Genomic DNA, 12,559 nt, shown 5'->3' on the forward strand with positions numbered 1-12,559 from the left:
AACGCAAACTAGGGATTCACCCTTTTGTATCCGTCACATTTACATTTTAGTGCGATATATATTATATAGGCCTACTTGAGCATATTTTGAGCTTAACGATTCGGTTATCCTGTTATTTGATCAACAGACCTGTACGTAATGTTTTCCTACCAAATGGAGATCGAGTCTTGTGTTATGTAAACAGTGTAAACACGTTCACATTCCCGTGCGAAGAAACATCTCTGGTTTGAGTTCATGGTTGTCTTCCAAACCTACTGACTGGAACAAGGCGGTTTCCGAGGCAGAGAAGATTGTCGGGTACCCCACATCGTTTATGAGTTTGCGATGTCTTCTCAGCGACGAACTGTCAAATGTTGCAATGCATGTACGCAAACTTGTTGGAACGCGACACCCTCTTCTAAAAACGGCAAGGTACAGAAAGATACCCATCCTCCCATTATTTCAAAAGGGACCCTAACTCAAATCCTAAATCCAGTTGTAACCATAAAGTCTGAAGTAGGGGGTACTGGGCAGATACATGTATAATAGATGATCGCTACATGCCCAGTTGATGTTACCTGTCAACCTAGCCCGAGTGCTACAGTGTTGAAAACTAACATGAAAACCATGGTCCCAAGCAGGGCCAGTTGAAGAAAAATCTTATTGGCCCTTCTCAAATTCAACTAGCCCTCCAGTTATCACATTGAACTTTAACTGAAGTGCCAAAATCAAAACTTGACTTTCTTTAAAAATAACCATGTGTTCACCATATAGTCCGTTTGCGTTAAAAGAAAACCAATGAATTGGTGTTTAACTTCATAATGAATAAAGTTAAAATTCATATAAAACCATGTCATTAAATTTTAAACCCATACCAACTAAAATAACAAAAACAATTGAAAAAGAAATCCAGTATAAATAAAATATTACTTTACAAAATACTATTAAATTATACATATTAAATCTCATTTTTAATACTGTCGGTGAAAACAAAATGCTAGAACCACCAAGGTATGTTGCTCGACTTGCGTTGTCTCTGACAGACGAGGCATTAGATAGAGATCCAAGGAATCCTCCATTATTTTGCCACTATTTGACTCTGCTTTGTGCAGAGATATGGCCTTGATCATTTATTACGGTCTTGTCATTCAGATTACCTTGGATTTTTCATCAATTGCCTTAAAACCTGTATCAGAAAAAAGGAGTTAATTAACATATGCAGTTTGGTGGTAATTTGTAAATAATTTTTGTTACAATTTACACTGAACTTTTCCCCCCAATAAAATGTTATTTGAGATGGTATGGGTTTAAGACTTAACAAATTAATATGTTTTTATGTGACTTTTATCTTTATTTATTATTTTGGCGCTGTCAAAATATAGAACATGTTCTATGTCTTCTGCTTCCAGACCTGTAGTGTGTTTCCAGACCTGTAGTGTATGTTTCTTTTTAATTAGTACCATACTTGCCAGACCCTAAAATCAATGGTTGCCCAACTGACTACCTTTGTAAAATTCTTAGTCACCCTTAGCCAGGAAAGGTTGCCATGGACCGGTGGGCGAATGCTAATTTTCAGCCCTGGTGCTAGAGATAACTACAGCAAAAACATGGAAAGGCTGCCAACGACATGGTAGGCAAGGATTCTCACAGTAATAGAAAAAAATCCTATGTTTGATGCTAAATACCTTTACCTTAATAATTTTCAAGTTTGCCAATAACAAATATTCCACATAGTAGACACTAACACACACACTATGTACAGCACCCCCTTTCAGTAATGTTCCAGTTAAATATGTAGACCTGTGCTGACTGGTTTCTTCCTCTAATGTGTGTATTAATGGTTAATAATATATGTGAAATATGTTGCAGAGTTTGACAAATCCGCTAGCCCGATGCCCGGGGCTAGTGCTTTTTAACACAGGTCTAGTGACAAATGTGGTTTAAAAAAAAAAAACCAAAACATGAGATAACTTTTCACTAAATAATACTAATACTAATATTACTAATTTTTTTTTTTTTTTTTTTATATACACACGTACATCCAAAAAAGAAAGAAAACAGGTCAGCCATTTTTTTAGTTTCTAATACTATAGGGGTTGGGTTCCTAGAAAATTTATTTTAGCCTTATAATATAAAGTTTGCTGCTATAGTGCTTTATTTTGGTGGGCTAGTAGAATTTACAAACCCAGGGTCCTGTGGCTAGTGGCTTTTTAAAAAATGTGTCATACCCTGTATGTTGACTTGTAATTACTAAGTTACATAAGTATAACACTAATATTGTTACATTTAATGTATTCTTACTGTACAATTTGATTGTATGTTTTAAGTCAGTGCGATAAATTGCATAATGAGAACTGGAGAACTTTCTTTTATAAATAAAGTGTAATAATGGATGGAAATGTACATACAAGTTTTACAACATCAGATATCTGTTTGCAGTTTGTTGTAAGCCAAATGGAGAGTTGTTTTGAAAGCTTGTGAAAACTGTACCTGTGAAGTGTTTGTTTCAGAGGTCTTGTGTATGATGGGAAGTACAGCTTACAAACGCGAGGTCTTATTATACTGCTGATGTCCAAGGCCGCGGGTCCCAGCTCACAGAGTCATCTGGCCATGGCTGACCAGATCGGTGGAATATATCCTAGGTAATGTCTTTATATAACCTTTCGTCTTATTTTCATGCTTATATTCAATTTAGGTTCAAGCATGCTGTCCTGGGCACACCTCTCGGCTATCTGAGCTGTTTGTCCAGGACAGAGGGTTAGTGGTTAGAGAGAGAAAAGTCAGTGTAGTGGTCTTACACTTACCTGCTGAATCATTAAAACGTGCTCTTGTTGGGAGCCGGTACTGGGCTGTGAATCCAGTACCTACCACTTATGTCCAATGACTTAACCATCATACCACCGAGGCCGGATTGTATATAACCAGGACAGCACCGACAAATACTTTCACATCCAGTTAAATAAACACTTGATTTAACTTAGTGTAATACTTTCAATAAATAGTGTTGACATCATAAACACTTACTGGCCTCGGTGGTGCAGACCTCTACATTATCTTATCCATCTAGGAGCCAGATGGCACCGACTTGTATTTTTTATGTAGCTTATGGTAGTATGAAATATTTTATTCGCCAAATAAAAAAAAGGTTGCTTATGCGACCAAATTGTTTGCTATGTAGAGGGCTGTTAAGCCATTGAACATGCGGTTTGTAGATACTGGGATCGCATTCCAGTACCGACTCTCACCCAGTGTCCGTTATTAACAACTTAAACGGTACACGTACTGACCTTTCTCACTAACCACTAATCCATTATAGCCCACATACAGATAGCTGAGGTGTGTGCTCAGGACAGCATGCTTGAACCTTAATTGGATTTAAGAATGACATTAAGTATAAAATATTAAATCATTTTAATATATATAATTGTGGTAAATTGTGTTTACATGTAATTGCCATGGTAGTGAATATTTCATTTGAAAATATATAAACTGAATTCCAAAACTGCTTGCTTTATAAATGTTCAATATATACATATCACAAATTTAAAGTTCTCTATCACTTTTAACACTGTTAATTAAAAAAAATATATATTTCATAACATGGGCTGGCATATGAAAGGATGTGGTATATACATGTATCCTGTCAGTAGAAAAATTAATGTTATAAAGTAATTTTAATTTTGATTGCTAACTGGTAGAAGCTAGTACCTGTAGTCTAGATGTGGTGGCAGCAGATATATCTTCTCTTGTTTTCTGGATCAAGTTCAAGCTTTATAAGTTTATTTGTTGTCAAATCTCACTAGATGCCATTCGATTCCCATCACTTACGTCATCGGAATCCACAAGAATTTATCTCACATTTTGATGCTAATAAATAATAACTTTATGATCTGAAAATGGAAACTATATTGTCTAGATAACCGATGTTGTCCTATATCAGACTATATATTACAAATTATGTAGGTACAATATTACAACTGCAAATACATGTGTATTACTATTCGGACTTTTGTGTTAAATGTTAGTGTTTAAGTCCTTTTCTCACAAACTGTTCAATCATAAATTAATGAAACTTGTTGTTGCATTGTAGATGTATTTAATTTGTCACGATTCTTGTTTAAGTTTTATGTTGAGTGAATTTAACTGGATTCTCAGATTTCTATTTATGAGAACAAGGAACAAGATTCTAATATGAAAAAGAGTCCAGGTATTTCTTAATGTTTAACAGTCATGTACCTAATAAGTGCAGATTTCTTGTCATGTCAGTTGATTGTAATTTTATATGGTGTGTAATTTTATATGGTGGTCGTGTCTAAACTGTAAAGTTGTATTTTTCATGTTCTAAACTGTAAAGTTTGTTATTCACATTCTAAACTGTAAAAAATATGCTACTCATATTCTAAACTGTAGTTTTGTTATTCATGTCCTAAACTGTAAAGTTGTGTTATTCGTGTTCTACACTGTCTAGTTGTGCTATTCATGTTCTGAACTGTAAAGTTGTGTTATTCATGTTCTATACTGTAAAATTGTGTTGTGTTCTACACTGTCTAGTTGTGTTATTCATGTTCTAAACTGTAAAGTTGTGTTTTTCATGTTCTGTACTGTAAAATTGTGTTGTGTTCTACACTGTCTAGTTGTGTTATTCGTGTTCTAAACTGTAAAGTTGTGTTTTTCATGTTCTGTACTGTAAAATTGTGTTGTGTTCTACACTGTCTAGTTGTGTTATTCGTGTTCTAAACTGTAAAGTTGTGTTATTCATGTTCTATACTATATAGATATGGTGTGCTCTACACTGTCTAGTTGTGTTATTCATGTTCTAAACTGTAAAATTGTGTTATGTTCATTTTTTAGTCAGAGATCACTCGCTGAAATCACCGAGATGATTCACACTGCTAATCTCATACACAAAGGAGTTGTCAACCTGTCTGACCTTGACCCTGCACTAGATGGACCTGTCAAGGACATGGAGTTTGGAAACAAGATGGCCGTTCTTAGCGGTGATTTCCTGCTGGCCAATGCCTGTACTGGTCTCGCGGAACTCAATAACACTGAGGTTTGTGTTTTATCTTTTCAACTCCACTGATGTCTGAACTCCGCAACACTCAGGTGTGTGTTCTATCTTCTCAACTCAGTAATGATGTCTGAACTCATTAACACTTAGGTTTGTGTTCTACACTCAACACAGTAATGGTGTCTGAACTCAACAACACTCAGGTGTGTCTTTTAGTTTCTCAACTCAGTAGGCCTAATGGTGTCTAAACTCAATAACACTCAGGTTTGTGTTGTACCATCTCAACTCAACTGGTGTCTGAACTCAATAAAACTCAGTAATGCTGGTGTCTGAAATCAGTAGAGTAGGAGTTTTAAATCTGTATGGGTGGATTTTGAAATTGGTGAGATAGGAGGCTGAAATCAGTAAGATAGGAGGCTGAAATCAGTTAGATAGGAGGCTGAAATCTGTAAGATAGAAAGCTGAAATCTGTAAGATAGGTGAAATCAGTAGGATAGGAGGTTGAAATCAGTAGGATAGGAGGCTGAAATAAGTAAGATTGGAGGCTGAAATTAGTAAGATTGGAGGCTGAAATTAGTAAGATTGGAGGCTGAAATTAGTAAGATTGGGGTTTGAGTTCCTTAAGGTTGGAATCTGAACTTAGTAAGGTTGGAGTCTGGACTGGGTCAGGTGAATCTAAAATCATTAAGGTTTGTGTTTGAAATCAGTAAGATTAGTGTTTAAAATTGGTATTATTGGATTCTGAAATCAGTTCAGTTGGAGCTTGAATTGAGTAAGATTTGAGTCAGAAATCAATAAGATTTGAATTTGAATTCAGTAAACTGATCATTTTACTTATAAAGATTTTAAAGTTTATTATATTAAAATACTAACATGGTAGCCAATGCTTTATTTTATCACTAATTCAAATATTTGAGCAAGATTGAGAAACAGTTAGGATAAAATATATGGTTGAGAAAAGTCCCATCTATGGCCTACAGTTGTGTATATTTAAACCTTTAACATCCAGGCTCAAGGCATAGGGTAGTCTCCAGGTTTGAACTGCATGCTACATGTATATGTATGGGTAAGACTTGATTAAAGTGTTGAGTAAAGACACTATAAGCACATGTCCAGATCTTTACATTATTGATATCTACATGTAGCAATGTTTCTTAAATGTTGATGTCCAAAACATACTGATGTTAGGCTTGTATTTCTACAGGTGGTGGAGATTATCTCCAGTGCAAGTGGAGACTTGATGGAAGATACTGATGTTAGGCTTGTATTTCTACAGGTGGTGGAGATTATTTCTAGAAGATACTGATGTTAGGCTTGTATTTCTACAGGTGGTGGAGATTATTTCTAGAAGATACTGATATTAGGCTTGTATTTCTACAGGTGGTGGAGATTATCTCCAGTGCAAGTGGCGACTTGATGGAAGATACTGATGTTAGGCTTGTATTTCTACAGGTGGTGGAGATTGTTTCTAGAAGATACTGATATTAGGCTTGTATTTCTACAGGTGGTGGAGATTATCTCCAGTGCAAGTGGCGACTTGATGGAAGATACTGATGTTAGGCTTGTATTTCTACAGGTGGTGGAGATTGTTTCTAGAAGATACTGATATTAGGCTTGTATTTCTACAGGTGGTGGAGATTATCTCCAGTGCAAGTGGAGACTTGATGGAAGATACTGATGTTAGGCTTGTATTTCTACATGTGGTGGAGATTATTTCTAGAAGATACTGATGTTAGGCTTGTATTTCTACAGGTGGTGGAGATTATTTCTAGAAGATACTGATGTTAGGCTTGTATTTCTACAGGTGGTGGAGATTATCTCCAGTGCAAGTGGAGACTTGATGGAAGATACTGATGTTAGGCTTGTATTTCTACAGGTGGTGGAGATTATCTCCAGTGCAAGTGGAGACTTGATGGAAGATACTGATGTTAGGCTTGTATTTCTACAGGTGGTGGAGATTATCTCCAGTGCAAGTGGAGACTTGATGGAAGATACTGATGTTAGGCTTATATTTCTACAGGTGGTGGAGATTATCTCCAGTGCAAGTGGAGACTTGATGGAAGATACTGATATTAGGTTTGTATTTCTACAGGTGGTGGAGATTATCTCCAGTGCAAGTGGAGACTTGATGGAAGATACTGATATTAGGTTTGTATTTCTACAGGTGGTGGAGATTATCTCCAGTGCAAGTGGAGACTTGATGGAAGATACTGATGTTAGGCTTGTATTTCTACATGTGGTGGAGATTATCTCCAGTGCAAGTGGAGACTTGATGGAAGATACTGATGTTAGGCTTGTATTTCTACAGGTGGTGGAGATTATCTCCAGTGCAAGTGGCGACTTGATGGAAGATACTGATGTTAGGCTTGTATTTCTACAGGTGGTGGAGATTATTTCTAGAAGATACTGATGTTAGGCTTGTATTTCTACAGGTGGTGGAGATTATTTCTAGAAGATACTGATGTTAGGCTTGTATTTCTACAGGTGGTGGAGATTATCTCCAGTGCAAGTGGAGACTTGATGGAAGATACTGATGTTAGGCTTGTATTTCTACAGGTGGTGGAGATTATCTCCAGTGCAAGTGGAGACTTGATGGAAGATACTGATGTTAGGCTTGTATTTCTACAGGTGGTGGAGATTATCTCCAGTGCAAGTGGAGACTTGATGGAAGATACTGATGTTAGGCTTGTATTTCTACATGTGGTGGAGATTATCTCCAGTGCAAGTGGAGACTTGATGGAAGATACTGATGTTAGGCTTGTATTTCTACAGGTGGTGGAGATTATCTCCAGTGCAAGTGGCGACTTGATGGAAGATACTGATGTTAGGCTTGTATTTCTACAGGTGGTGGAGATTATTTCTAGAAGATACTGATGTTAGGCTTGTATTTCTACAGGTGGTGGAGATTATCTCCAGTGCAAGTGGAGACTTGATGGAAGATACTGATGTTAGGCTTGTATTTCTACAGGTGGTGGAGATTATCTCCAGTGCAAGTGGAGACTTGATGGAAGATACTGATGTTAGGCTTGTATTTCTACAGGTGGTGGAGATTATCTCCAGTGCAAGTGGAGACTTGATGGAAGATACTGATATTAGGTTTGTATTTCTACAGGTGGTGGAGATTATCTCCAGTGCAAGTGGAGACTTGATGGAAGATACTGATATTAGGTTTGTATTTCTACAGGTGGTGGAGATTATCTCCAGTGCAAGTGGAGACTTGATGGAAGATACTGATGTTAGGCTTGTATTTCTACATGTGGTGGAGATTATCTCCAGTGCAAGTGGAGACTTGATGGAAGATACTGATGTTAGGCTTGTATTTCTACATGTGGTGGAGATTATCTCCAGTGCAAGTGGCGACTTGATGGAAGATACTGATGTTAGGCTTGTATTTCTACAGGTGGTGGAGATTATTTCTAGAAGATACTGATGTTAGGCTTGTATTTCTACAGGTGGTGGAGATTATCTCCAGTGCAAGTGGAGACTTGATGGAAGATACTGATGTTAGGCTTGTATTTCTACAGGTGGTGGAGATTATCTCCAGTGCAAGTGGAGACTTGATGGAAGATACTGATGTTAGGCTTGTATTTCTACAGGTGGTGGAGATTATCTCCAGTGCAAGTGGAGACTTGATGGAAGATACTGATATTAGGTTTGTATTTCTACAGGTGGTGGAGATTATCTCCAGTGCAAGTGGAGACTTGATGGAAGATACTGATATTAGGTTTGTATTTCTACAGGTGGTGGAGATTATCTCCAGTGCAAGTGGAGACTTGATGGAAGATACTGATGTTAGGCTTGTATTTCTACATGTGGTGGAGATTATCTCCAGTGCAAGTGGAGACTTGATGGAAGATACTGATGTTAGGCTTGTATTTCTACATGTGGTGGAGATTATCTCCAGTGCAAGTGGCGACTTGATGGAAGATACTGATGTTAGGCTTGTATTTCTACAGGTGGTGGAGATTATTTCTAGAAGATACTGATGTTAGGCTTGTATTTCTACAGGTGGTGGAGATTATCTCCAGTGCAAGTGGAGACTTGATGGAAGATACTGATGTTAGGCTTGTATTTCTACAGGTGGTGGAGATTATTTCTAAAAGATACTGATGTTAGGCTTGTATTTCTACAGGTGGTGGAGATTATCTCCAGTGCAAGTGGAGACTTGATGGAAGATACTGATGTTAGGCTTGTATTTCTACAGGTGGTGGAGATTATTTCTAGAAGATACTGATGTTAGGCTTGTATTTCTACATGTGGAGATATTTCTAGAAGATACTGATGTTAGGCTCGTATTTCTACATGTGGTGGAGATATTTCTAGAAGATACTGATGTTAGGCACGTATTTCTACAGGTGGTGGAGATATTTCGAGAAGATACTGATGTTAGGCTTGTATTTCTACAGGTGGTGGAGATTATCTCCGGTGCTATTGGAGACTTGATGGAAGATACTGATATTAGGTTTGTATTTCTACAGGTGGTGGAGATTATCTCCAGTGCAAGTGGCGACTTGATGGAAGATACTGATGTTAGGCTTGTATTTCTACAGGTGGTGGAGATTATTTCTAGAAGATACTGATGTTAGGCTTGTATTTCTACAGGTGGTGGAGATTATCTCCAGTGCTATTGGAGACTTGATGGAAGCTGAGTTTACAGGACTTCAGGACAATAATGGAGATGCACTACTTCCAGATACGGTCTGCTTTGCAGACTGGAAAAAACAAACATTTCTCTCTTTAGGCAGCTTATTGGCTAAAGGTTGCCAGGCAGCAATGGAACTGGCCAGTCACAGTGAAGATATAAAACAGCTAGCATTTGCATATGGGGAAAATATGACTTATGCCCATCAGGTAACAGTTAGCTTGGTTTTAGCCTATATTGCAGGGCACATCCTGTCCATTGTCAAATTAACCAATTCCTAAAACTTTTTTTTATGAAAAGTGACTGACATGTAGTCTTTGTTTAATAAAATATTCCTTAAATTAAGCACATTTTAATAATTTTCACAACAATACTCTATATATCTGAAAATTGGCAAAACCAATGTGAGCCCTGCTATTGGTAATTGTGTCATCTATGTGATGTTTTATTCCAAAACTATTAAGGGAAATAACTCTTGCTACTTACCTAACACTATGAGTTTTGTAGTTTATAGAATAGGATATTTTTTCCATATATATATTAAAGCTTGAAATAATTTGTTATCGCATTTTATGTAATGGGTATCAATGCATTTTTTCAAATCAAGTTAATAATTGCTTCTTTTTTTTCAGATGTATGCTGACCTTCAGCCATTTGTGAAGCCCGACAAACACATAGAACAGTTTTGTATCACGTCTGCTCCAGTTATCAAGTATGTCGAGGCCAATGGGAGATCGGTGCTTGAAGATGACAGAAAGCAAGGACACACAGTTAGTTCTAAAAAGGTGATTAAAGTGTAATGCTAACCATTGAAAAGAAACCCCATATATATGTCATGCTTTTTAACCTGGGACATGCATCGACACTGACAACATGTAGAGTAAAATGTAGAACTGGAAGTTACTTGGATTATTTAGCTTGTCATTGAGCATAGTCCCCAGCTGGCTTTTTTACTAGTCCTTTGTATTTTTATACATTTGATCTTTTATGTGTTTAGAGAAATAACCTATTTGCATCAAATGCCAGTGTTGCCTAAGCATGATAGAAATGTTCCTGGGTGTATGAAAGCTTCAACAGTATATGGCAGGGTACACCCTTTGTGTATATGCTGTATTGCAAAAGCAGTTACATGTTTGTGAGGTATTGTCTGTGCATTCTAAACCATTATAACAAACACTGGAAGTGAAGATTTTATTGTGTACTAAGTCCATTCTTTTTTCACTTGAAACCTAGAATGAGGTGAAGATGAACAAAGGATAATGGTGGTCAAAGTCAAAGTTAAAGTTTATTTTATTTAACGACACCACTAGAGCACATTGATTTATTTATCATCAGCTATTGGGTGTCAAACATTTTGTAATTTTTACATATAGTCTAAGAGAGGAAACCTGCTACATTTTTCCATTAGTAGCAAGGGATTTTTTATTTGCACCATCCCATAGACAGGATATAACATACCACAGCCTTTGATATACCAGTCATGGTGCACTGGCTGGAATGTCATATAGCCCAGTGGGCCACCGATGGGGATTGATCCTAGACCGACTGCACAACAGACAAGCACTTTTCCCCTGTGCTATGTCCTGCCTTGTAATGGCATCATGTAACACGGTTTTTGTTTTACTTTCAGATAGTGCAGTACGTGCGAGCCTGTCGAGTCATAGAGGAGTCATGTAACACGGTTTTTTTAGTGTCTGCACTTGTCGAGTTAGAGGAGTCATGTAACACGGTTTTTGTCTCACTTTCAGATAGTGCAGTACGTGCGAGCTTGTCAAGTCATAGAGGAGTCATGTAACACGGTTGTTGTCTCACTTTCAGATAGTGCAGTGCGTGCGAGCTTGTCGAGTCATAGAGGAGTCATGTAACACGGTTTTTGTCTCACTTTCAGATAGTGCAGTACGTGCGAGCTTGTCGAGTCATAGAGGAATCATGTAACACGGTTGTTGTCTCACTTTCAGATAGTGCAGTACGTGCGAGCTAGTCGAGTCATAGAGGAGTCATGTAACACGGTTGTTGTCTCACTTTCAGATAGTGCTGTACGTGCGAGCTTGTCGAGTCATAGAGGAGTCATGTAACACGGTTGTTGTCTCAGTCATAGAGGAGTCATGTAACACGGTTGTTGTCTCACTTTCAGATAGTGCAGTACGTGCGAGCTAGTCAAGTCATAGAGGAGTGCAGGTCCTTGGTGCATGAGTTTGAAACATCGGCTACGCGGGCTGTCAGTCAGTTTCCCATGTGTGAGGCAAGGACGGCGCTAGTCAACATGGTGCAGGCTGCGGTCCGATCCTGACGATCAGAAACAGCTGGACACAGTGATGAATACTGTAAACATTACTGTGTGTGATGTCTCACGTCGGTACAGGCTCACGTAGCAGGGACTCATCCTTCCATTGTTGACCAACTGCTAATTGTTATATAAAGTGGTTACATCATTTGATATTTGGCTAAAATAATTTTCGTTCAGATTTGTCCCATTTAAAAGATGTTCTGTGAAGTACTCTATAGATCTCAAAAGTGGATAAAATAAAATTCTTTCCTGGGTGAGCACTGACTGCTTGCAGTGATGTACATGTTATGTTCATCTTTTGTAACATTAATAAACTTGTCAACTAACAGAAGAACTGATAACATTCAGTTTGTATAGTTCATTTATTCAAATGCTGGGTATTAAGACCCAGAACAAGGCTCACATGTACATGACACATGATGCAGCACAGTGTATTAAAGGTGCATGATACATAAATTTACAATTAATCCCTTTTTTAAAAAGTAATGTCACTGTTCACATAACACTTAGTCCATAGTTCATTTGATGAATATTCTGCTCAACACTAAATAAATGTCACAGTTCACTTTGATGTGTAGTTCAAAGTTCACTTTGATGTGTAGTTCAAAGTTCACTTTATGTTAATTCACAAACATATTTA

The 12,559-nt window shown here is 37.5% G+C and overlaps 1 protein-coding gene across 1 annotated transcript; it reads left to right on the plus strand.

Annotated features, from left to right (window-relative positions):
- The first annotated feature begins 62 nt into the window (after positions 1 to 62).
- LOC121371848 (all trans-polyprenyl-diphosphate synthase PDSS2-like) lies at positions 63 to 12,245 on the plus strand. The gene is made up of 6 exons (XM_041498051.1): positions 63 to 411; positions 2,490 to 2,621; positions 4,831 to 5,032; positions 9,593 to 9,841; positions 10,265 to 10,417; positions 11,767 to 12,245. The coding sequence occupies exons 1-6, from the start codon at positions 314 to 316 to the stop codon at positions 11,920 to 11,922; spliced, it is 990 nt and encodes a 329-aa protein (XP_041353985.1). The 5' UTR covers positions 63 to 313; the 3' UTR covers positions 11,923 to 12,245.
- Positions 12,246 to 12,559: the final 314 nt, after the last annotated feature.

Source organism: Gigantopelta aegis, chromosome 4 (assembly GCF_016097555.1).
Source record: "Gigantopelta aegis isolate Gae_Host chromosome 4, Gae_host_genome, whole genome shotgun sequence".
NCBI classification, from domain to species: domain Eukaryota; kingdom Metazoa; phylum Mollusca; class Gastropoda; order Neomphalida; family Peltospiridae; genus Gigantopelta; species Gigantopelta aegis.

Bases quoted from the DNA above. Each gene is read 5' to 3' on its own strand.
- LOC121371848 (XM_041498051.1), top strand. From the start codon at position 314: ATGAGTTTGCGATGTCTTCTCAGCGACGAACTGTCAAATGTTGCAATG. The intron at 5,033-9,592 runs GTTTGTGTTTTA...GTATTTCTACAG, and splicing joins CGGAACTCAATAACACTGAG to GTGGTGGAGATTATCTCCAG. The intron at 9,842-10,264 runs GTAACAGTTAGC...CTTTTTTTTCAG, and splicing joins ATATGACTTATGCCCATCAG to ATGTATGCTGACCTTCAGCC.